This window comes from Hypanus sabinus, chromosome 4, assembly GCF_030144855.1.
Source record: "Hypanus sabinus isolate sHypSab1 chromosome 4, sHypSab1.hap1, whole genome shotgun sequence".
Taxonomy (NCBI): Eukaryota; Metazoa; Chordata; class Chondrichthyes; order Myliobatiformes; family Dasyatidae; genus Hypanus; species Hypanus sabinus.
This window is the reverse complement of record NC_082709.1, coordinates 98,650,055-98,673,900: the sequence shown is the minus strand read 5'-3', so window position 1 is coordinate 98,673,900 and position 23,846 is coordinate 98,650,055. Positions and strand designations below refer to the sequence as shown.

The following is a 23,846-nucleotide window of genomic DNA, read 5'->3' as shown; positions in this document are numbered from 1 at the left end:
ACAATGCAAGATTGAGGTATGTCATGATCTTAATTATTTTATGTAAATGTCCTGTTAATGCTAAAATTTGAGTTTTTCACTTTTATTGATTATAATGATTGATTTCTGTTACAGAAGATCATTTTAAGTCTTCTGAGATAACTTTACATGATCGCTTTTCAAAGTTACAAAATGCACAAAGTCCACAAAAAGAGGGGAGACATCTTGGTCCCAAGATTCACAGGTATTGCCATGAAACAATTTTAGTTTGTTAAACAAACTTGTTTTATTCCTCAAAGAATGATTTATTTTTCTTTCTCAAAAAGACGGATTGACATGTCATTGGCAGACTTGCACAACCAAGAACGGAAACCTATTGGGAGAAAGGTACTGTGCTTTATTTAATGTGATCATTATTTATCTTCTAAACCAATTGAGCTTTACCTCATGTTATACTTCTGTGATTAAGATGTAAGGTTACACAATTGTGTACACTTTTCTTTAATGTGCAAATTTTGTACCTTACTCAAGTTTGATTAGGCAAAAGTTATGCCCAGCTCCAAGCATCCAGGCACATCTTAGGATGCCTTATGAACTTTAAAAAAAAAATTGGCAGGAATCCTTGCAGTTTAAAATAATTGGGACAATAAATCCAAACATTAACAAATCGAGGACAGTAATATGTGTTATGAAAAAAAAAGCATGAGACAAACAGGTGGATTTTCTAACAAAAAGTATTTGTAAAAACTTTTTTTGGAAATTTAGTTCTTAGTTCTTGAGTATAGAAAGTAGGTTATGATTTTCTATAAGTGGTTTTGCAGTATCTTTCAAACTTACAGAATGATATCCTGCAAAAATCTAAAAGCTGATCCTATGAAATCATGAAAAATTGGCAAACTAAATCTGAATCCAAAAAGAAAGCCAATAAAATAATTCTATCTCTTCCAGTAATATTTATGGAATCTTTTCATCCACCTCAGAGAGGGAAGTTTCCATGTGTCCTTGGAATCGTCCCTTAGCAGTTGTTCTGCTTGAGGTTGCAGAAGGCTTAAAGGTTATGGGACATTATTAAGCATCCTCACCATCCAGGGCATGTAGTCCTCTCATTTCTACTATCCAGGAGGAGGTACAGGAGCCTGAAGATGTACACTCAACATTTTAGGAACAGTTCTTTTTCCCTCAGGTTTCTTGATGGTCCATGAACACTACCTCACTGTTAGTCTCTTTGCATTAATTATTTTGTTTATTGTAACTGTAATTCTCTCACCGGAGCTTGTACATCAGCTTGACTCGGTAACAGCCACGTGACTCCATCTTGGAGTAATTTTTGGGGTTCAGTGAAACAGAAACGTCAGAATGTTCTAATTTTTAAAAAACACCTTGAGTTGAGCGAATGCTGTGTAAATACTGTCCAAACAGAGTTGTCAATAGCCCAGAAATAACAGATCGCACAGCAGCATGGTTGAGCATCAAGATCTCAGGATCTGTCCTGGGCCCAGCATATTGAAGCAATAACAAAGAAGGTACACCAGTGGCTATACTTTATTTGGAAGTTTTAGGAGATTTGGTGTATCAGCAAAGACTCTAGCATGAAGTTCTACAGAGAATGTTCTGACTGGTTGCATTGACTGCCTCGTATGGCTTCTCCAATGCACAGGATTGCAAAGGGCAGCAGAAGGTTGTGGACACAGCCAGGCATATAATGGTCACAAGCCTCCCTACAATTGAGGGCATCTTCAAAAGGCAATGTAACCTGGATAGGAGTGGGTACAGGAGGCTGAAGACACACACTCAACTTACTAGAAACCGCTTCTTACTCTGCCACAGATTTCTCGTTGTCCACGAACACTACCTTACTATTAATCTTTAGCACTATTTATTTTATTTTTTTTATTGTAACTTATAATAACTTTTTGTTGTAAGTATTTATTGTACTGCTACCATGCATCAAGTTTCTTGGCATGTTGTGGATAATCTGATCAGGAAATAATCAACTTCTGTCACGCATACCCACAGACTTGACCTCCATCACAGTCATGGCAGAGCATTCCACAGATTCTCTGGCTTAAAAAATTCCTGCTTACCTCTGCTCTATCAGGTCGCCCTCAATTTTGAGGCTGTGTTCTCTATGTCTGGGTACACCCACCATAGGAAACATCCACCCTATCTAGTCCTTTCAACATTCAGTATGTTTTAATGAGATTCTCCCCCCACCCCACAGCATTCTTCTAAATTCCAGTGAGTACAGGCCCAAAGCTGCCAAAAACTCCTCATGTTGACCCCTTCACGTTGTTTAACTGCTCCTTTTCCTGGTTTGTGTCCTATCTATTTATGACCTTAAAGACCACTTGTGCTAACTAATTAGATGCTCTTGTGGTTTTAAACCAAATGGTCTACAACAATTTTAGTCCATTTCCTAGAAAATCCTAGTTTAGAATTTAAAGGCCTGTTTAAAAAAGCTTTATAACAATGAATGTTGTTTTCTGTGGCTGATTGTATTTTAACTTGTGTTTGCCTTTTAATATTCAGACAAGCACATGGGTTGCAGTAAATCCAGATGATCTTCGCCATGACATTGAGAGGAGGAGAAAGGAAAAGTTGCGTGGCAAGTATGAGGAATCCTTTCAAAATGTGGAGCACAAGTTGCTGTCTCACAGGTGACATGGAATAGTCTTTTCCAGATACTTATTTCCTCTTCTACCCTTGAAGCCAGAAATTTAATATTTCCCTTTGCATCTATTCACTGTACTGATTGTTGTTTTTAGTGAATTCTAAATCAAGTATAGTTATTTACTCTGTTAAGACTTAGCCTTGCAGTAGAAGTGTACAGTCTGAGATCATTCTGCGAATTGCCCCTGAAATGCACAATGCACAGAGTTTACTTTTGGTTTCTGGGCCTCCCCAATGGTAGAGCTGATACTATCTATACTTGGGACAATGAGCATGGAACATACCAGCATAACATATCAGAATTGAAGGACCTGAACTATATACTCTATTAAATTTGATAATGATAGACTGGGTAGAACTAGTGTGCTATGTTTCCTTCAGAAGAGTTAAGGATTTTTGACAGCTGCACTGCATTTTGAATTTGCCCATTTCCTGACTTTTATCACCCACAGACCCTGCCATGACTTAACAGTAAGGTGAAACTTAGATAACCTGCTGTCTGTGTAATGGGAAATTTTAGTGGTTTGACATGGAGCTTAACCTTAACAAAGGTACTGATTTTTTTTCCACTTGCCTTTCTCACTGGGATCAAGGTTCCAGAAACTTACTGGATTCACTAGAAAGTTTATTATTCTACTGTCACATGACTATCAATTCAATTAGACCATTTGTCCCATCAAATCTACTCTGTTATACAATCATGGTTGATCCTTTATTTCCACTCCATAACCCCATTCCCTGGCCTTCTCACCATAACCTTTCATGCTGTGTCTGATCTGGATCCAATCAATATCTGCCTTAAATACACCCAACAACCTGGTCTCCGCAGCTGCCTGTGGTAACAAATTCCACAAATTCACCTCCCTCTGGCTAAAGAAATTTCTCTATATTTTAAATGGATTAACCCCTTTATCCTGAGGCTGTGCCCTCTTGTCTTAGACTCCCCCACCATGGGAAACATCGTTACCATATTTACTGTCTTGGCCCTTTAGTATTCTAAAGGTTTCAGTGAGATTTCCGCACCCTCCCACCCCCGCATCCTTCTGAATTCCAGTGAATACAGACCCAGAGCTATCAAACGTTCCTCATATGAGAACCCTTTCATTTCTAGAATCATCCTTGTGAACTGTTTCTGGACCCTCTCCAATGCCAGCACATCTCCTTTTAGATGAAGAGCCTAAAACTATTCACAATACACAAGATGAGGCCTCACCAGTGCCTTATAAAGCCATAGCATCACATCCCTGCTCTTGGACTCTAGACCTCTTGAAATAGATGCTAACATTGCATTTGCCTTCCTCACCACAGAATCTACCTGCAAGTTAAACTTTGGGTTGCTCTGCATGAGGGCTCCCAAATCCTTTCGCATCCCAGATTTTTGGATTTTCTCCCCTTTTCAGAAAATAGTCTGTACAATTTGTTTCTACTACCAAAGTACACGACCATGCTTTTTCCAACATTGTATTTCATTTGTCACTTTCTTGCCCATTTTCCTAATGTAAGTCCTTCTGCAGCCTATTTTGAATTTATTGTGCAAACGTCACTCCACTCTTTTAAGAAAGGAGGAAGGCAGCAGGAAGGAAATTATAGACCAGTTAGCCTGACCTCAATGGTTTGGAAGATGTTGAAGTCAAGAATGAAGTTATGGAGTGCTTGATGACACAGGACAAGATAGGACAAAGTCAGCATGGTTTCCTTAAGTGATAATCTTGCCTGACAAACCTGTTAATTCTTTGAGACGATTACAAGTAGGATAGATAAATGATGTAGTGGATGTTGTATATTTGGACTATCAGAAGGCCTTTGACAAGGTATCACACATGAGGCTTTTTACCAAGTTAAGAGCCCATGATATTACATGAAATTTACTAGCATGGTTAGAGCATTAGCTGATAGGTAGGAGGCAGCCAGTGGGAATAAAGGTATCCTTTTCCATTTGGCTACCAGTGACTAGTATTGTTCCACAGGGCTCAGTGGTGGAACTGCTTTTTATGCACATGACCGACTAGTTCAAATTTCAATGTAAATTTAATATCAAGGCACTTGTATACCACCATATACAACATAGAGATTCATTTACTTGTGCACATTACAAAGACAAAGAAACATAATTAAACCAGTGAAAGACCACACCTAACAAGCTGGATAAACAACCAAGGTGTGGGGTGGGGGGGGGGGGGTGGTGGAGGAAGCAAACTGCGTAAATTTACAAAAAGCAATGATAGTAAATCAGCAATAAATATTGTGAACATGAAATGAAAAGTGCTTGAAAGCAAGTCCATAAGTTGTGGGACAATTCATTGATGGGGTGGGTGCAGTTGTTATCCCCTCTGAAGAACCTGAGAGTTGAGGGCTAAGAACTATTCCTGAATCTGGTGGTGTTGAGTCCTGAAGCCCCTGTGCCACCACTGTGATGGCGGCAGTGAGAAGAGCACTTCAGCTGGATACTGGGCGCTATTCCAGCAACAGCACTCCTTGTAGATGTGCTCAATGGTGGGGAGGGCTTTACCTGTTGTACTTGGTGAACCTTTTTATGAGTAGTTAATGCAGAAAACAGAGTAATTGCAAAGGATTCACAAACTTTTTTTCTTGCAACTATACGTGCTGGACCCAGGCCAGATCCTCTGAAATGATAACACCAAGGAATTTAAAGTTGCTGACCTTTGGTGAGGACTGGTTCATGGTCCTCTGGTTTCCTCCTCCTGTAATCAATAATTAGCTTCCTATATTTGCTGAAATTGAATGAGAGATTGTTGTTGTGGCACCACTCGGCCAGATTTTCAATCTCTCTCCTGTGCGCTGACTCCTTGCCACCTTTGATTCAGTCAACAGACTTACATAATAACATTCTCCAATACTTAGCCTCATAGTATGAAGTGAGTAGAGTAGGGGGCTATGTACACAACCTTGTAGTGCACCTTCGCCTGATAGTGATTGTGGAGGAGATGTTTTAGCCAATCTGAACTGGCTGGGATTTGCATGCGAGGAAATTTAAGGAACCAGTTGCACAAGGAGATATTGAGGCCTGGATCTTGAAGCAGGTGGGTACCTCAGACTGCTGAAATGAGAGGTTAAGGATATAGTGAAGACTTCAACCAGTTGATTGGCACAGGTGTTTGGTACTTTGCCAGTTACTCTGTCTGGGTTGGATGCTTTCCGTCGATTCACCCTTCTGAAGGATGTTCTCACATTGGCCCCAAAGACTGAAATTACAGGGTCATCAGGGACTGTGGGAGCCTCCATTAGAAATATGTAATTTTGATATTCAAAACCAGAGACTGATCTATTTGGACAGTTAAACATTATTTTTACTAATGCGGTTTTCTGTAAATAATTAAAACTTGGTCTTTTTGTTTTATTGTATAGTTGTGTTAATGCTAATACTTGTATATGAATTAGTTTCCAAAATTTAGTACTCTATATTTAAAACATAGATCTGCAAGGAGTGAAAAATCTCACTCCTCCACTCGAGTGAAAACATCAAGAAAGCCGACAGCTGAGTTTGTGGAACATCGAATGAGAGTAACAAGAAAGCCTACTGCGGTCAGTAATTATTTTTCCCCAATGGATTAACTATTTGGTAGTTTCTGTCTTCAATTGACAGATAACATAAGATATTAGATTAGAGCTATGTCCCATGTATTGTTGCTGCACAGTTGAAAGTATTTTGTAACTTGTAATCTTTGTGATGTTTCTATAAATAGTGCTCATTTAACAAGGATCTAATAATGTGCCCTAGATCTAATGAGGAATTAGATAAAACATTATAATAAACCTGACTATAGTGTGGAGGTTTGGCTTGAGGCCTCAGCATGATAACGATCAGCTGGAACGTTGGGCAGAGCAATGTCAGAATTAAATTCCATCTGCTAGGTGTAAAGTGATGCATTTGGGAAGATTAAGAATAGCACAAAAACAGTCAATAGCTGTTATATAGAGCATTGGTTAGATGTTGCATTGTGTACAGGTTTGGCCACCACATTAAAGGGTGTATTTGCATTAAAGAAGGTCCAGAAGAGATCTATTGAGATGTTGTCTAAATTGGAACATACTGTATTGTTATAAGGATAATTTGGATAGGCTGGTTTTGTTTTACAGAGTGAATATGTAGAGAAGCTGAAGGGTGGCCTAATAGAGGGGTACAGAACTATGAGGGGACTAGACCTAAGGATACAGAATGATGAGGGGTCTAGATCTTTTTTGCTAAGGTGTGGGTATCTAAAATAAGAACACATAGGTATAAGATGACAGGTAGAAATTTTTAAAGGGCACCAGGAGGAAGTAATTACTCAGCACCTTGAACTCACTGGCTAAAGAGGCAGGGCCTCGCTCAAAATCTTGATGAACATTTTAATAATCAAAAACGAGAATGTGATGTATATAATACAGCAAAATGGGACAAGTATAGATAAGTACAATAGTCAGCATGGATATGGTACGATCAGTGCTTGTTTCCGTACAGTAAAAAAAACCTGTGACTTGTTCTAGCAAGGTTCAGAGGATTCATTTACCCACTTAATCATGCATTAATCATTCTTCTTGTGAACACCATGACAAACGTAATGCCATGCTATAATCCAAATATCCTGATCAGAGAGAGTTCAGTCCCTTTGAGTTCTGCTTGAGTTACATAACACAAATTTTGCTTGTTTGATATTTCAGTAATTTGGATAAATTCGCCGTTATCGCTAAATAGTAATTTGTGTAGAACATGTAATTTGAACTCCAATCTCATTTGGTGTATTGTTATATTAAGAAGAATGACATTTTCTGCTGCTTTTTCCTATGCATTTTCTAAGTCATTTGTCTAGCAATGGACCTGGTAAATGGAGTGCCTTTTGCAGATTAACAATACTTTTTCAAGTACCAAGTCTCTTTCAACTCCCAAATCAAAAGTTAGTGTGTGGTCAGTATAAAATTGTAGACAGGATAAGAGAAACAAGATAAAAATCAGAAATTCAGAAATGACCAAAAAAAAACCCTAAACAGGACAATGCTTTACAGTAACAGTGACTCATTCAGTTCCCGCTGCTGCCTGTAAGGAGTTTGTACATTTTCCCCGTAACTGTGTAGGTTTCCACTGGGTGCTCAGCTTTCCTCTCACAGTCCAAAGGTGTGTGGTTTGGTAAACTAATTGTTCATTGTAAATTGTCTTGTAATTAGGCTAGGATTAAATTGGGGGATTGCTGGGTGGCCTGACTCGAAGCGCAGAACAGGCCTTTCCAGCACTATATCTCAATGAATAAATAAGAATCATTTTTATTCTTTTTTATAAAGAACATTTGGTAGTTAACTGCAAAATGTCCAAAGCAATTATTTTAAACAGCCACAAAGCTTTAATATTAATGGTACCAGCCTTTATCTGGACCTCTTTTGGAAATTTTAGGTACTTTGCTGAAATTCATTGGGAATAACCAGCCTTATAATTTCTGATCTATTTTGTAATATTTTCATCAGCAAACATTTTGAATACAACTTCAAATACCTACAACTTCAAACGTTTCAGAAATTCCATCTTCCCTGATTTTACTTTAAAACTTCAGGGTTTAGCTATAATTTATGTGGCATTTCATTCCTCACCATTACCTCACTATTTTAATGCATGATTCTGGAATTGCATAAGATTTTTGAGAAATAAAGCCAGGGCCTTTTGTCGAAGTCCTCTGAAAAATATTCAGTAAAATTGGAAATAAAACAAAATTTCCAATGTTATGAAACCATATTAAATAATTTTTCTCAGCGTTGGCATATAATTAGCTTGTTTAAATTATCCTTACGTTTGTCAGTTTCCTTTATGGTATCAATTTGATTTTGTTGAGCCACAATATCATTGGTTTATATAACATTTCTCAAAGGAATATACATCTGGGCGAAAGAAGTTTTACAATATTGAGTCGAAGTATCGACGTCTATATGGTGTTGGTTTTGGACGTACTAATCCAAGGGTATTCACCAAACACTTCAAAGAAGGGATACTGAGAAAAAGAAGATACGAAAGAGTAAGGATTTCTTCTGATTTTGTATTTTTTTTAACCTGATCAAAATGTTACGTAATTAATTGATATTTGCAAGCTGTTGATACTAATATTTGCCACATATTTTCATATATTTGTGTACTAATTTCTTTTTTCCACCTTTTGGCATACCTTTCCCAAAATAAAATCTTGGATCACTGATCTATTTCTCATTTGGCTTGTTGGATTTTTAAAAATCCATAAGGTTCAATGAATCTAGACTGTATTTTCTCATTTCTTAGTACTTGCCTCTCCCTCCTTCTCCCCCCTCCCTCCACCCGCATATCATCAAGAAATTGAAGGACTTTTTGATTCTAACTGTTGATTTTTGTTTCCTTTTTGATCAGGAATTACCCAGCAGTACCACGGACAAGTAATTGACCAGGAAGTGGAGGAGTTCGGTTTTATTTATGAAGAAAATCTCCAGAGGCTGAATAAATCCTGATGCTCCGAGCAGCTTGCTGTGAATCCTGTTTGTTCATCTTATTTCACAGTAGTTAGTGGAACTTACAACACTTAAAGTACACTGAGTAATCTGGACATTAGTGAAAATAGTTTAATAGTATGAGTTGATGTATTCTAATTATTTCGCCCCCCCCCCCCCCACTGCTGCAGATTTAGTTGGTGTGAGCCACACATTGTCTAAAATCAGTAAATATTGCGATGAAATATCAATTTACTCAAATATAATCAAGAGTTGAAAATAGCTACATTTTGTTTGGAGTGCTAGGGTTGATCGACAACTAATCAATAATTGGTATGTAGAGTTGTTGTGGGTCATAGTTGAAAATTAAATGTGGATCTTTGTGTACTTTCCACTTGGCTACAGTGGACTGAACATAAAAAATGCTTGTTGATTATTGATGTAGTTGTCTGAATAAAAGTTTTTTTTATATCAGTCTTTTTGGCTGGTTATGCTGTCATGGTTGTGCTTTTCATTTGATCATGCAGTTTCACATGTGCAAATAAACTGTTGATATTTATTTGAGATATTGTTACTTGTACTTGGATTCTTTCCCATTTTATTGAAATGGGAATTGTCCTCTCTGTACAATTGTATGCAGGATTAGCAAATAATTCAATCAAAAATTTGAAACTGGAGATGCCAAAAAAGTGATTGAAACAAGACTACTAATCCAGCAAAACATTGTGCACTGTAACAAATATCATAAAAGGGCAAGAATATTTATGGGAAAATATAAACCGGGAGATATTTGTGATCTTAAGTTCCTGTACCCATTCTCAGATTGGTTCTGATCTCTATATTTGGGCACCATTGTTAAAATTTACTTAAACATAGTTGGCCACAAGTTCAGTAATGAGTCATTTGGAAGCACTTGTTCATGTTAAAATTACATGTGTTTTTCAATAGACTAAATATCAGAATTAAACAACCTTTTTAAAAATTTGACTGACTTGTATACAATACTTTGAATTTGCTATTTTGTGCCTGGAAGAATTTCACATTTTTTCCACCAGTTGATTGAACCACCTATTTTATGAACTGCTTTAGGTTTTGTTAGTTTTAATTTTAATTGTAAAGTAAGCATTGCAGCCATTTGTGGAACTTGTTTGGGAAAACTGCATTGTGGCCTTTTTGGAGGTGTTCTGACCTTTTATCCATAACCTCTTTCTAAAAAAAACATTGATTGTCAAGTATGTCGGCTTTATACTTCTGGGTGATGCTGAAACTTATCAAAACATTTATGAAAGGTTTGTTTAAGCTCTTCTATATGATGGGATTGGCTTCAAAAAGTTTACTGGTTGATTACCCAGTGGTTTAAATAGACATGTAACATTGAAGCTGTTTAGAAATTCTAACTATCAGTTGTTTTCCATACTTATATAAGTAGGTGAGTGACTCTCAGATTTCAACCATATGATCCTCTTTAATAATCTACCCATTGGCTAATACACAACTCTTATTGGGGAGAATCACTTCTTGTAACTCTTTATGCGTATTCCTTTGCTAGCTTTTGTTGGCAGTGATGTTGATAAACGATGTTTTGTTGGCTTTTCATTTGATCATGCAGTTTCAAGTGTGTAAATAAACTTAATTATTTAAGAGATATTGTTACTTGCACTTTGCAGCTATTGTTTTATTGTAACATAAATTGTCCTCTCTGTACAGTATGTAGGATTAGCAAATACAGTCATCCCTCGGTATCCACTGGGGATTGGTTCCAGGACCTCCCATGGGTACCAAAATCCACGGATGCTCAAAAATGGCATAGTATTTGCATATAACCTACGCATATCCTCCCGTATACTCTAACTCATCTCTAGATTACTTATAATACCTAATACAATGTAAATAGTTGTTATAGTGTATTGTATAGGGAGTAATGACAAGAAAAAAATGTCTGTACATATTCAGTACAGATGCAACCATCGTAGCTCTTCTGGGAAAGCTGAATGAACGAGAAGCAAGGCGAACGATGCTCAGCCAATGAGTGTTGGAGAGGGACTGAGGATCTGTGAAATGGCGGCAGGGTATGCCTACACGCCACTTCATTCGCATGGATTCAGTGTAGTGCTCAGCGTGCAGCAAATTCAAAGTTTTGCTTTTTGGAACTTTCTGGAATTTTTTTCCGAATATTTTCGATCCACAGTTAGTTGAATCCGTGGATGCAGAGGGCTGAACTGTAATTCAATCAAGAATATGATGAGATTGGAGACAGCAAAAAAGTGATAGAAACAAGGCTGCCGTTCCAGCAAATTTGTTATACATTGCAACAAGTATCATGAAAGGGCAAGTCATTTGGGCTAAAGCAAAAAAAAATTGAGAAATGGGAATTGTTCTGGATCAGATTTTCCACTTGTACCAGTTGATTGCTTTAAGTTTCTTCATTACTCATTCGTCGTCTGTTAGTACTTAGAGCTGTGAGAATGGCACTAGGGGCTGTGCAGTGTTCCTTGTGTGAGATGTGCGAATTCTGAGACCTCCAGCCTCCTGGATAAGCTGCAACTCGATGACCTTTGATTCATAGAGGTAACTGAGGAGATGATAGATAGGAACTACAGGGAGATAGTTACCCTTAAGTTGCAGAAGGCAGATAAATGGGTAGCCCTGTGGCTGTTCCCCTCAGTACTTTGGATACTTTGGGGGGAGGGCAACCTTTCAGGTTTGAGGGTGGTGGGGAAGAACTGCAGACCAGGTCTCTGGCACCATGGCTCAGTAGGGAAGGAGTGGGGGAGAAAAGGACTTACAATATTGATAACAGATTCCATGGTTAGACACAAGATACTGTGGATGCATTGGAGACTCCAAGATGGTATGTTGCCTCCCAGGTGCCAGGGTCGGGGATTTCTTGGATTGGATCCACAACATACTAAAGGGGGAGGGGGAGCAGACTGAAGTGTTGATACATATTGGCATTAATGATAAGGGTAGGAAAAGGGAAGAGGTCCTGAAGAAAATTTAGGGAGCTAGTCAGAAAACTGAAAAGTGGGACCTCCAGGGTAGCAGTCTCTGGATTGTTGCCTGTGCCATGTGCCAGTATGTATAAAAAAAATAGGGTGAATTGGTGGATGGGATATGGTTTCAGATTTCTGGATGTCTTCAGTGGAATGTGTGACCTGCACAAAAGCAACAGGTTATACCTGAACCTGAAAGGGACCAATGTACCTTGAAGCCAGGTTTGCTAGATCTGTTTGGGAGGGTTTGAACTAATTAGACGGGGAGTTGGGAACTGGAGCGATAGGGCTGATGCTGATTCTTTGTGGGCAGAGTTAAGAAACTGGAAGGGTAAAAAGACCCTGTTGGGAGGTTTACTCTCTGAACAGAATGATATGTCTTTTCAGAGCAGCTTGTGCTTGAGCTAGGAAAAGGCAATTCGGGATTGGATGTGACGTAATCAAATCTGGTTTATTAGGGAGATTAAGTAAAGGAACCCTCAGAATTCACTCTGCTCCACAGTAATCTGAGATTAGCTTCTCGCTCTCAAACTGCGAAGGGTACTGTAGAGGCATGAGAGAAGAGCTGGCCAAAGTTGGTTGGAAGGGTGTGTGAGCAGGGATGACAGCAGATCTGCACTGGTTGGAATTTCTGGGAACAATTCAGAGAGCATAGGGTAGATAGGATAGAAACATCCCAAATAATTATACCAAAGGGAGGAAGATCCAACCATGACTGATGAAGGAACTCAAGGGTGGCATAAAAGCAAAACTTAGTGGGAAGGTGGAGGATCGAGAAGCTTTTAAAAACCAACAGAAGGCATTTTTTTTTAAAAACAATAACAAGAGAAAAGAAATACGAAGGTAAGCTAACCATTAACATAAGAGGATACTAATAGTTCATGTGTATGTACGCATGAGGAGTAAAAATCTTTACATTATGTCTTATGGTATATGTACAACAGGATAGATACTATAACATGGAAATACAGTTTTGTCAGGCTGATGGCTTGGAAGAAGCTGTCCCGGAGCTTGTTGGTCCTGGCTTTTATGCTGTGGTACTATTTCTCAGATGGTAGCAGCTGGAACAGTTTGTGGTTGGGATGACTCGGTTCCCCAATGATTGATACTTGGGCACCTTTTTACACAGCTGTCTTTATAAATGTCCTGAATAGTGGGAAGTTCACATCAACAGATACGCTGGGCCGTCTGCACCACTCTCTGCAGAGTCCTGCGATTAAGGGAGGTACAATTCCCATACCAGGCAGTGATGCAGCCAGTCAGGATGCTCTCAATTGTGCCCCTGTAGAAAGTTCTTAGGATTTGAGGGCCCATACCAAACTTCCTCAACCGTCTGAGGTGAAAGGCGCTGTTGTGCCTTTTTCACCACACAGCTGGTGTCTACAGACCACATGAGATCCTCGGTGATGTTTATGCTGAGGAATAGGGGCTAGACTCTCCATTCCTCCTGTTGTCCACAACCAGCTCCTTTGTTTTTGCGGCATTGAGGGAGAGGTTGCTTTCCTGATACCACTGTGTCAGGGTGATGACCTCCTCATTATTATTTGAGATTGATTTTATATATATATATATATTTAAAAGATAACCATATAACAATTACAGCACGGAAACAGGCCATCTTGGCCCTTCTAGTCCGTGCCGAATGCTTACTCTCACCTAATCCCACTGACCCACACTCAGCCCATAACCCTCCATTCCTTTCCTGTTTGTATACTTATCCAATTTTGCTTTAAATGACAATACCGAAACTGTCTCTACCACTTCTACTGGAAGCTCATTCCACACAGCTAACACTCTCTGAGTAAAGAAATTCCCCCTCATGTTACCCCCTATGTTACTTTTGCCCCCTAAGTCTCAACTCCTGTCCTCTTGTTTGAATCTCCCCTACTCTCAATGGAAAAAGCCTATCCATGTCAACTCTATCTATCCCCATAATTTTAAATACTTCTATCAAGTCCCCCCTCAACCTTCTACGCTCCAAAGAATAAAGACATAACTTGTTCAATCTTTCCCTGTAACTTAGGTGCTGAAACCCAGGTAACATTCTAGTAAATCTTCTCTGTACTCTCTCTTATTTTGTTGACATCTTTCCTATAATTTGGTGACCAGAACTGTACACAATACTCCAAATTCAGCCTTACCAATGCCTTGTACAATTTTAACATTACATCCCAACTCCTATACAGATTAGGCAAATCTGCAAATTTAATTAACAGATCAGAGCTGTGGGTGGCAAGATGGTCATGGGTATACAGAGAGTAAAGGAGGGGACTTGGTACACATCTCTGAGGATTGGAAGTGAAGGAGCACAATCTTATTACCTGCTGGTGATCTGACAGGAAGTTCAGGATCCAGCTACACAAGGCAGGGTGAAGGCCAAGCCTCTGAGCTTCTTGTTGAGCCTGGAGGGAATTGTGGTGTTGAATGCTGAACTGTAGTCCAAGACAGCTTTTTTTTATTTGTGTTTATCCAGTGGGCAGCAGAGTGAAAGGGCTTTGGCTCAACGGGCTTCGGCGGGAATTGCAAAAGGAAGTAGTATGTGTTTGAGGCCGGTTTTCTGTGGTCGGTGTCAGATGTGGGAGGTCCTGGAGTCTCCCTGTGTCCCAGATGGCCACATCTGCACCTGGTGCATTGAGATGCAACTCCTAAGGGACCATGTTAGGGAACTGGAGATGGAGCTCGATGACCTTAGTCTGGTCAGGGAGAGTGAGGAGGTGATAGGAGTTACAGGCAGGTGTAACTCCTGCCTGTACTGCGGTCACTCTGGGGCCACGGGGGACAAAGAAATGGGTCACAGTCAGGAGAGGGAAGGGAAAGAGTCAGGTACGAGAGAGTACCCCTGTGGCTGTACCCCTTGACAATAAGTACTCCTGTTTGAGTACTGTTGGGGGTGGGGGGGGGACAGCCTACCTGGGGGAAGCGACAGTGGCCGCGCCTCTGGCACAGAGTCCGGCCCTGTGGCTCAGAAGGGTAGGGAAGGGAAGAGGAAGGCAGTAGTGATAGGGGACTCTATAGTCAGGGGGTCAGACAGGTGATTCTGTGGTCGCAGGAAAGGAACTCAGATGGTAGTTTGCCTCCCAGGTGCCAGGGTCCGGGATGTTCCTGATTGCATTCAAGATATCCTGCGATGGGAGAAAGAACAGCCAGAGGTTGTGATACATATAGGTATCAATGACATAGGTAGGAAAAGGGAAGAGGTCCTGAAAGAAGACTACAGGGAGTTAGGAAGGAAGTTGAAAAGCAGGACCTCAAAGGTAGTAATCTCAGGATTACTGCCTGTGCCATGTGACAGTGAGAATAGGAATAGAATGAGGTGGAGGATAAATGCATGGCTGAGGGAATGGAGCAGGGGGCAGGGATTCAGATTTCTGGATCATTGGGACCTCTTTTGGGGTGGGTGTGACCTGTACAAAAGGGATGGGTTGCACTTGAATCCCAGGGGGACCAATATCCTGGTACGCAGGTTTGATAGAGCTGTTGGGGAGGGTTTAAACTAGTTTGGCGGGGGGGGGGGGGGGGTGGGAGCCAGAATGTGAGTGCAGGGATTAAGGTAGAAGGACAAGGGCATGATGCTAAGAGTTCTGAGTTGATGAGGAAGGACAGGCAGGGGATGAAACATAATTGTAGCTAGTTAAAGACCTTTGACAAGGTTCCGCAGAGAAGGTTAATTAGGAAGGTTCAATCGTTAGGTATTAATACTGAAGTAGTAAAATGGATTCAACAGTGGCTGGAGGGGAGATGCCAGAGAGTAGTGGTGGATAACTGTTTGTCAGTTTGGAGGCAGGTGACTAGTGGTGTGCCTCAGAGATCTGTACTGGATCCAATGTTGTTTGTCATTTACATTAATGATCTGGATGATGGGGTGGTAAATTGGATTAGTAAGTATGCAGGTGATACTAAGGTAGGTGGCGTTGTAGGTAATGAAGTAGGTTTTCAAAGCTTGCAGGGAGATTTAGGCCAGTTAGAAGAGTGGGCTGAATGATGGCAGATGGAGTTTAATGGTGATAAGTGTGAGGTACTACATTTTGGTAGGAATAATCCAAATAGGTCATACATGGTAAATGGTAGGGCATTGAAGAATGCAGTAGAACAGCGTGATCTAGGAATAATGGTGCATAGTTCCCTGAAGGTGGAATCTCATGCATTGAGTATAGGAGTTGGGATGTAATGTTAAAATTCTACAAGGCATTGGTAAGGCCGAATTTGGAGTATTGTGTACAGTTCTGGTCACCAAATTATAGGAAAGATGTCAACAAAATAGAGAGAGTACAGAGAAGATTTACCAGAATGTTACCTGGGTTTCAGCACCTAAGTTACAGGGAAAGGTTGAACAGGTTAGGTCTTTATTCTTTGGAGCATAGAAGATTGAGTGGGGCTTGACAGAGGTATTTAGAATTATGAGGGGGATAGATAGAGTTGACGTGGATAGGCTTTTTCCATTGACAGTAGGGGAGATTCAAACAAGAGGACATAAGTTGAGAGTTAGGGGGCAAAGGTTTAAGGGTAACACGAGGGGCACTTTCTTTGGCAAACACGAGGAAATCTGCAGATGCTGGAAATTCAAGTAACACAGAAAATGCTGACAGAACGCAGCAGGCCAGGCAGCATCTGTAGGGAGAAGCGCTGTTGATGTTTCGGGCCGAGACCCTTAGTCTTGAAGGGGAATTGTGTGGAACAAGCTTCCAGTAGAAGTGGTAGAGGCAGGTTCAGTATTGTCATTTAAAGTAAAATTGGATAGATATACGGACAGGAAAGGAATGGAGTTATGGGCTGAGTGCGGGCCAGTGGGACTAGATGAGAGTAACCATTCGGCACAGACTAGAAGGGCCGAGATGGCCTGTTTCTGTGCTGTAATTGTTATATGGTTCCAAAGGGGATGAAATGTGTCTATTTCATTGCTAGGAGTATTAGGAACAAGGACGATGAACTTAGAGCATGGATTAGTACGTGGAACTATAATGTGGCTGTGTTGAAACTTGGTTGGAGGAAGGGCAGGATTGGATGATGCAGATCCCGGGGTTCAGGTGTTTTAAAAGGAGTAGGATGGGAGGTAGAAAAGTGGGGGAGTGGCATTGCTGTTCAGGGATAGTATCATGGTTATAGAAAGAGAGGACGCTGCAGAAGGAGTGTCCACTGAGTTGGTCTGAGTGGAAGTCAGAAATAGGAAGGAATCAATCACCAAGGAGCAGATTTTGGAATGGTGCATAAAATACAGGGTAGTAGTTATGGGTGATTTCAACTTCCCTCATATTGATTGACTGGCACCTCCTGAGTGCAAGGGGGATAGATGGGGTTGAATTTGTCAGGTGTGTTCCAGAAGGATTCCTGATACAGTATGTGGACCGGCCGACAAGAGGAAAGGCTATACTGGATCTAGTTGTGGGTAATGAACCTGGTCAGGTGACAGACCTTTTGGTGGGGGAGCATTTTGGTGAGAGTGACCACAACTCCCTTAGCTTCAGCATAGCTATGGAAAAGGATAAAATCAGATGAAATGGTAAAGTGCTTAAATGGGGAAGGGCTAACTTTGAAGGGATGAGGCAGGAAGTAGCGAGAGTAAATTGGAAATGTTCAAAGGGGAAAGAAAGCACAGAAGTAATGTGGGAGAAGTTTAGGGACCAATTGAGCTGGGTTCAGGATAGGTTTGTCCCACTGAGACAAGGAAAAAATGGTAGGAAAAGGAAGCCGTGGCTGACGAAACACATGAGACAACTTGTCAAGAGGAAAAAGGAAGCATATGTTAGATATAAGAAGCAAGAAGTAGGAGGGGCTCATGAGAAATATAGGGTAGCCAGGAAGGAGCTAAAGAAAGGACTTAGGAGAGCTCGAAAGAGGCATGAGGAGGCCTTGGCATGTAGGATTTCTGTGGTGTTCCAAGGTGTTCCATGTGTATGTGAAGAACAGGAGGATGACGAGAACGAAGGTGGGACCGCTAAAGGGTAAAGAGGGCAACGTGCCTAGAGTTGGAAGAGGTTGGGGAGGTCCTAAATGAATACTTAAGTATTCACAAGTGAAAAGGATCTTGATCAGGGTGAGGTCAAAATAGAGCAGGCCTGTGTGCTGGACAATGTGGACAATACGGAAGAAGAAGTGCTGGATCTTTTTAAAAATGTCAAGATTGATAAATCCCCAGGGCCGGATATGATACACCCCAGGTTGTTGTGGAAATTGAGAGAAGAGATCTCTGGAGCATTAGCTATGATCTTTGAATCCTCTTTGGCTACAGGGGAAGTGCCGCAGGACTGGAGAATGGCAAATGTAGTTCCCTTGTTTAAAAAAGGTAATGGGGAGAAACCTTGGAACTATAGACCAGTGAGACTTACGTCGGTGGTCTGCAAACTACCAGAAAGGATTCTTAAGAGTAGGGTCTACGAGCATTTGGAGAAGTACAGTCTACTCATGGATAGTCAATATGGCTTTGTGAAGGGAAGATTGTGCCTCACGAGCCTGAGTTTTTTTTGAAGAGGTAACAAAAGAAATTGATGAGGTTAGGGCAGTGGATGTGGTCTACGTGGACTTTAGCAAGGCATTTGACAAGGTCCCTCACGAGTGTCTCATCCAGAAAGTCATGAGGCATGGGATAAGTGGAACCTTGGCTGTTTGGATAAAAAATTAGCTTAAAGGAAGAAAGCAGAGGGTAGTTGTGGAAGGAAAGTATTCTGCCCGGAGCTCGGTGACTAGTGAAGTGCCGCAGGGATCTGACCTGGGACCCCTGCTATTTGTGGTTTTTTTTATAAATGACCTGGATGTAGAGGCGGAAGGATGGGTGAATAAGTTTGCGGATGACACGAAGATTGGAGGAGTTGTGGATGGAGCTGCAGGTTATCGAAGGTTACAAGAGGATAGAGACAGGCTGCAGAGTAGGGCAGATGGAGTTCAAACTGGACAAGTGTGAGGTGATGCATTTTGGAAGGACAAACCAGAAGACTGAGTACAGGATTAATGGTCAGTTACTTAATAGTGTGGATGAACAAAGGGACCTTGGGGGTCAAATCCATACATTCCTCAAGGTTGCTGCACAGGTTGATATGATAGTTAAGAAGGCCTATGGGATGCTAGGCTTCATTAACAGGGGGATTGAGTTCAAGAGTAGAGAGGTCATGTTGCAACTCTACAAATCTCTGGTGAGACCGCACTTATTGTGTTCAGTTCGGGTCACCTCATTATAGGAAGGATGTGGAAGCTATGGAGAGAGTGCAGAGGAGATTTACCAGGACAAATAAGCTGGATGAACTCAGCAGGTCGGGCAGCATCCGTTGAAATGAGCAGTCAATGTTTCGGGCTGAGACCCTTCATCAGGACTGAAGAAGGAGGGGGCAGGGACCCTATAAAGAAGGTGGGGGGAGGGTGGAAGGTGCCAGGTGAAAAACCAATCGGGAAAGATCAAGGGGTTGGGGAGGGGAAGCAGGGAGGGGATAGGCCGGAGAGGTGAAGAAAGAATGTAAGGGGAAAGCACTATGGGTAGTAGAGGAAGGCAGAGTCATGAGAGTGATGATAGGCAGCTAGAAGAGGAGGCAGAGTGAAAGTGGAAGGCAGAGGGAGGGAATTATCAGAAGTTGGAGAACTTGATGTTCATACCAAGGGGCTGGAGACTACCCAGACGGTGTATGAGGTGTTGCTCCTCCAACCTGAATTTGGCCTCATCATGGCAGTAGAGGAGGCCATGTATGGACATATCCGAATGGGAATGAGAGGGAGAGTTGAAGTGAGTGGCAACCGGGAGTTCCTGTCTGTTGTGGCGGACGGAGCAGAGGTGCTCGACGAAGCTGTCCCCCAATCTGCATTGGGTCTCACCGATGTAGAGGAGGCTGCACTGGGAGCACCGGATGCAATAGATTACCCCAACAGACTCACAAGTGAAGTCAAAGGCAACATGAGTGAATCTGCAGATGCTGGAAATAAATAAAAACACAAAATGCTGGCAGAACTCAGCAGGCCAGACAGCATCTATGGGAGGAGGTGGTGACAACGTTCTGCCAGCATTTTGTGTTTTCACAAGTGAAGTGTTGTCTTACCTGGAAGGACTGTTTGGGGCCCTGAATGGTTGTAAGAGAGCAGGTGTAGGGACAGGTGTAGCACTTATGCTTGCGGGTATAAGTACCAGGTGGGAGATTTGTGGGGAGGGACTTGTGGACCAGGCAGTCACAGAGGGAACGATTCCTGCAAGAAGCAAAGAGGGGTAGAGAGGGAAAGATGTGCTTAGTGATGGGGTCCTGTTGAAGATGGCTGAAGTTGCAGAGGATAATATGCTGGATCCGGAGGCTGGTGGGGTGGTAGGTGAGAACAAGGGGAACATGGTTCCTGTTGTGGCGACGGGAGGATGGGGTGAGGGCAGAAGTGTGAGAAATGGAGATGTGGGTGAGGGCATTATTGATGACGGCAGAAGGGAAACCACGATTCTTAAAGAAAGAGGACATTTGAGATGTCCTGGAATGGAAAGCCTCATCCTGGGAGCAGATGCAGCGAAGACAGAGGAATAGGGAATAGCATTTTTACATTTGGCAGGGTGGGAAGAGGTATAATCAAGGTAGTTATGGGAGTCAGTGGGTTTATAGAAGGTATCAGTGGACACTCTGTCTCCAAAAATGGAGACCGAGAGATCGAGAAAGGGGAGAGAAGTGTCCGAGATGGACCAAGTGAATTTGAGGCCTGGGTGAAAGTTAGAGGTAAAGTCGATGAAATTGATGAGCTCAGCATAGGTGCAGAAAGCAGCGCCAATGTAGTCGTCAATGTAGCGAAGGAAAAGTTGGGGAGCAGTACCAGTATAGATTTGGAGCAGAGACTGTTCCACATAACCCACAAAGAGGCAGGCATAGCTGGGGCCCATGTGAGTGCCCATAGCTACACCCTTGGTCTGAAGAAAGTGGGAAGAGCCAAAAGAGAAGTTATTAAGTGTGAGTACCAGTTCCACCAACCAGAGGAGTGTGGTGGTGTCGGGGAACTGGTGAGGTCTATTGTCAAGAAAGTAGCGGAGAGCTTTGGGGCCGCCTTGATGGGGAATTGAAGTGTATAAGGGTTGGACATCCATGGTGAAAATGAAGCGGTCGAGACTAGGGAACTGGAAGTTATTGAAGAGGTGGAGGGCATGGGATGTATCCTGGATGTAGGTAGGGAGGGACTGAACTATGGGTGACAAAATGGAGTCCAGGTAGGCAGATACGAGTTCGGTGGGGCAGGAGCAGGCCAAAACTATAGGCCTACCAGAACAGTCAGGCTTATGGATCTTGGGGAGGAGGTAAAAGCAAACAGTGTGGGGTGTTGGAATTACGAGTTTTTTGGTTGAGGATGGAAGATCTCCGGAGTTGATAAGGGCAGTGATGGTACGGGAGACAATGGTTTGATGTTTTTTGGTGGAGTCCTGTTCCAGGGGTAAGTAAGAGGAGGTGTCAGAGAGCTGCTGTTTGGCCTCAGAGAGGTAGAGATCTGTCCGCCAGACTACTACAGCACCACCTTTGACTGCAGGTTTGATGGTGAGGTTAGGATTAGTGCGGAGAGAGTGGAGAGCAGTGCGTTCAGAGGGAGTGAGGTTGGAACCAAATGAGGTCCAAATGAGTCCATGGCACACTGGGGGCTGATGCCCATGTCCGGGAGGCTGTGGTTGACTGCTCATTTCAACGGATGCTGCCCGACCTGCTGAGTTCATCCAGCTTGTTTGTACGTGTTGATTTGACCACAGCATCTGCAGTGTACTTTGTGTTTACCAGGATGTTGCTTGGTTTGGAGAACAAGTCATATGAAGCAAGTTTAGCAGAGCTGGGACTTTTCTCTTTGGAACGTAGAAGAATGAGAGGGGACTTGATAGAGGTCTACAAGATTATGAGAGGCATAGATAGGGTGGATAGTCGGTACCTGTTTCCCAGGACACCAATAGCAAACACCAGAGGGCATATGTACAAAATTAAGGGAGGGAAGTTTAGGGGAGACATCAGGGGTAAGTTTTTACACAGAGCGTTGTGAGTGCCAGGGATGCCAGGGATGGTGGTGGAGGCTAAAACATTAGGGGTATTTAAGAGCCTCTTGGACAGGCACATGGATGAAAGAAAAATGGAGGGTTATGGGGTAGTGTGAGTTTAGTACATTTTTTTATAAGGATTATATGGGTCGGCACAACATGAAGGGCTGAAGGGCCTGTACTGTGCTGTAATGTTCTATATTAATATAGAGTAAGAGTAAAGGTGAGGCAAGTGGATATCAGACTGCTGGAAAATAACAAATGGCAGACAAAAGCAATAAGTTTTAGAAACAGAAAAACTACAGCACAATACAGGACCTTTGGCCCACAATGCTGTGCCGAACATGTACTTCAGAAATTACCTAGAGTTACCCATAGCCCTCTATTTTTCTAAGTGCCATGTACCTATCCAGGAGTCTCTTAAAAGATCCTATCATATCTGTCGCCACTACAGTCACCAGCAGCCCATTCCATGCACTCACCACTCTCTGTTTATATAAAATAACTTGCCCCTGACATCTCCTCTGTACCTACTTCAAAGCACCTTAAAACTGTGTCCTCTTGTGTTAACCATTTCAGCCCTGGGGAAAAAGCCTGACTATCCACATGATCAATGCCTCTCATTATCTTATACACCTCTATCAGGTCATCTCTCATCCTCCATCGCTCCAAGGAAAAAAGGCCAAGTTCACTCAACCTATTCTCATAAACCATGCTCCCCAATTCAGGCAACATCCTTGTAAATCTTCTCTGCACCCTTTCTATAGTTTCCACATTTTTCCTGTAGTGAGGAGACCAGAACTGAGCACAGTACTCCAAGCGGAGTCTGACCAGGGTCCTATATAGCTGTAACATTATCTCTCAGCTTTTAAACTCAATCCCACAGTTGATGAAAGCCAATGAACTGTATGTTTTCTTAACCACAGAGTCAACCTGTGCAGCAGCTCTGAGTGTCCTATGGACTCGGACCCCAAGATCCCTCTGATTCTCCACACTGCCAAGAGTCCTACCATTAATACTATATTGTTCCATTATATTTGACCTACCAAAATGAACCACCTCACACTTATCTGGGTTGAACTCCATCTGCCACTTCTCAGCTCAGTTTTGCATCCTATCGATGCCCCACTGTAACCTCTGACAGCCCTCCACACTATCCACAATACCTCCAATCTTTGTGTCATCAGCAAACTTACTAACCCATCTCTCCACTTCCTCATCCAGGTCATTTATAAAAATAACAAAGAGTAAGGGTCCCAGAACAGATCCCTGAGGCACTCCACTAGTGTCTGACCTCCAAGCAGAATATGACCCAGCTACAACCACTTTTTGCCTTCTGTGGGCAAGCCAATTCTGGATCCACAAAGCAATGTTCCCTTGGACCATCCCTCCTTACTTCCTCGGTAAGCCTTGCATGGGGTATTTTCATGATATTCTGCTGCTCTAGTCCATCTACTTAAAGGTTCAAGATGCTGGGCATTCAGAGATGTTCTTCTGCACACCACTGTGATAAAGCGTGGTTGTTTGAACATTTCTGTCAACTTGAATCAGTCTGGTTATTCTCCTCTAACCTCTGCATTAAGGCATTTTTACCCACAGAACAGCTGCTCACTGAATGTTTTATGTTTTTCAAATCATTCTATATAAGCTGTAGAGTCTTGTGCATGAAAATCCCAGATCTGCAGTTTCTGAGATGTTTAAATTGCCTGGCATCAACAATTATTTAGATCACTTGGATGACATTCACCTATTCTGATGTTTGCATTAAACAATTAAATACCTTGACCATATCTTCATGCTTTTATGTGTTGAGC

At 41.9% G+C, this 23,846-nt stretch overlaps 1 protein-coding gene across 2 annotated transcripts in view; it reads left to right on the top strand.

The window, feature by feature from the left end:
- The window catches only part of LOC132393019 (BCLAF1 and THRAP3 family member 3-like), a 50,178-nt gene extending 40,614 nt beyond the window's left edge, over nt 1–9,564 (top strand). For both annotated transcript variants that reach the window (XM_059967711.1, XM_059967710.1), the window contains exons 6-11: nt 115–223; nt 306–366; nt 2,509–2,636; nt 6,084–6,192; nt 8,505–8,648; nt 9,011–9,564. In XM_059967711.1, coding sequence (XP_059823694.1) covers nt 115–223; nt 306–366; nt 2,509–2,636; nt 6,084–6,192; nt 8,505–8,648; nt 9,011–9,040 — 581 coding nt within the window. In that variant the 3' untranslated portion in view covers nt 9,041–9,564. The remainder of the gene's footprint in view (nt 1–114; nt 224–305; nt 367–2,508; nt 2,637–6,083; nt 6,193–8,504; nt 8,649–9,010) is intronic.
- Nucleotides 9,565–23,846: the final 14,282 nt, after the last annotated feature.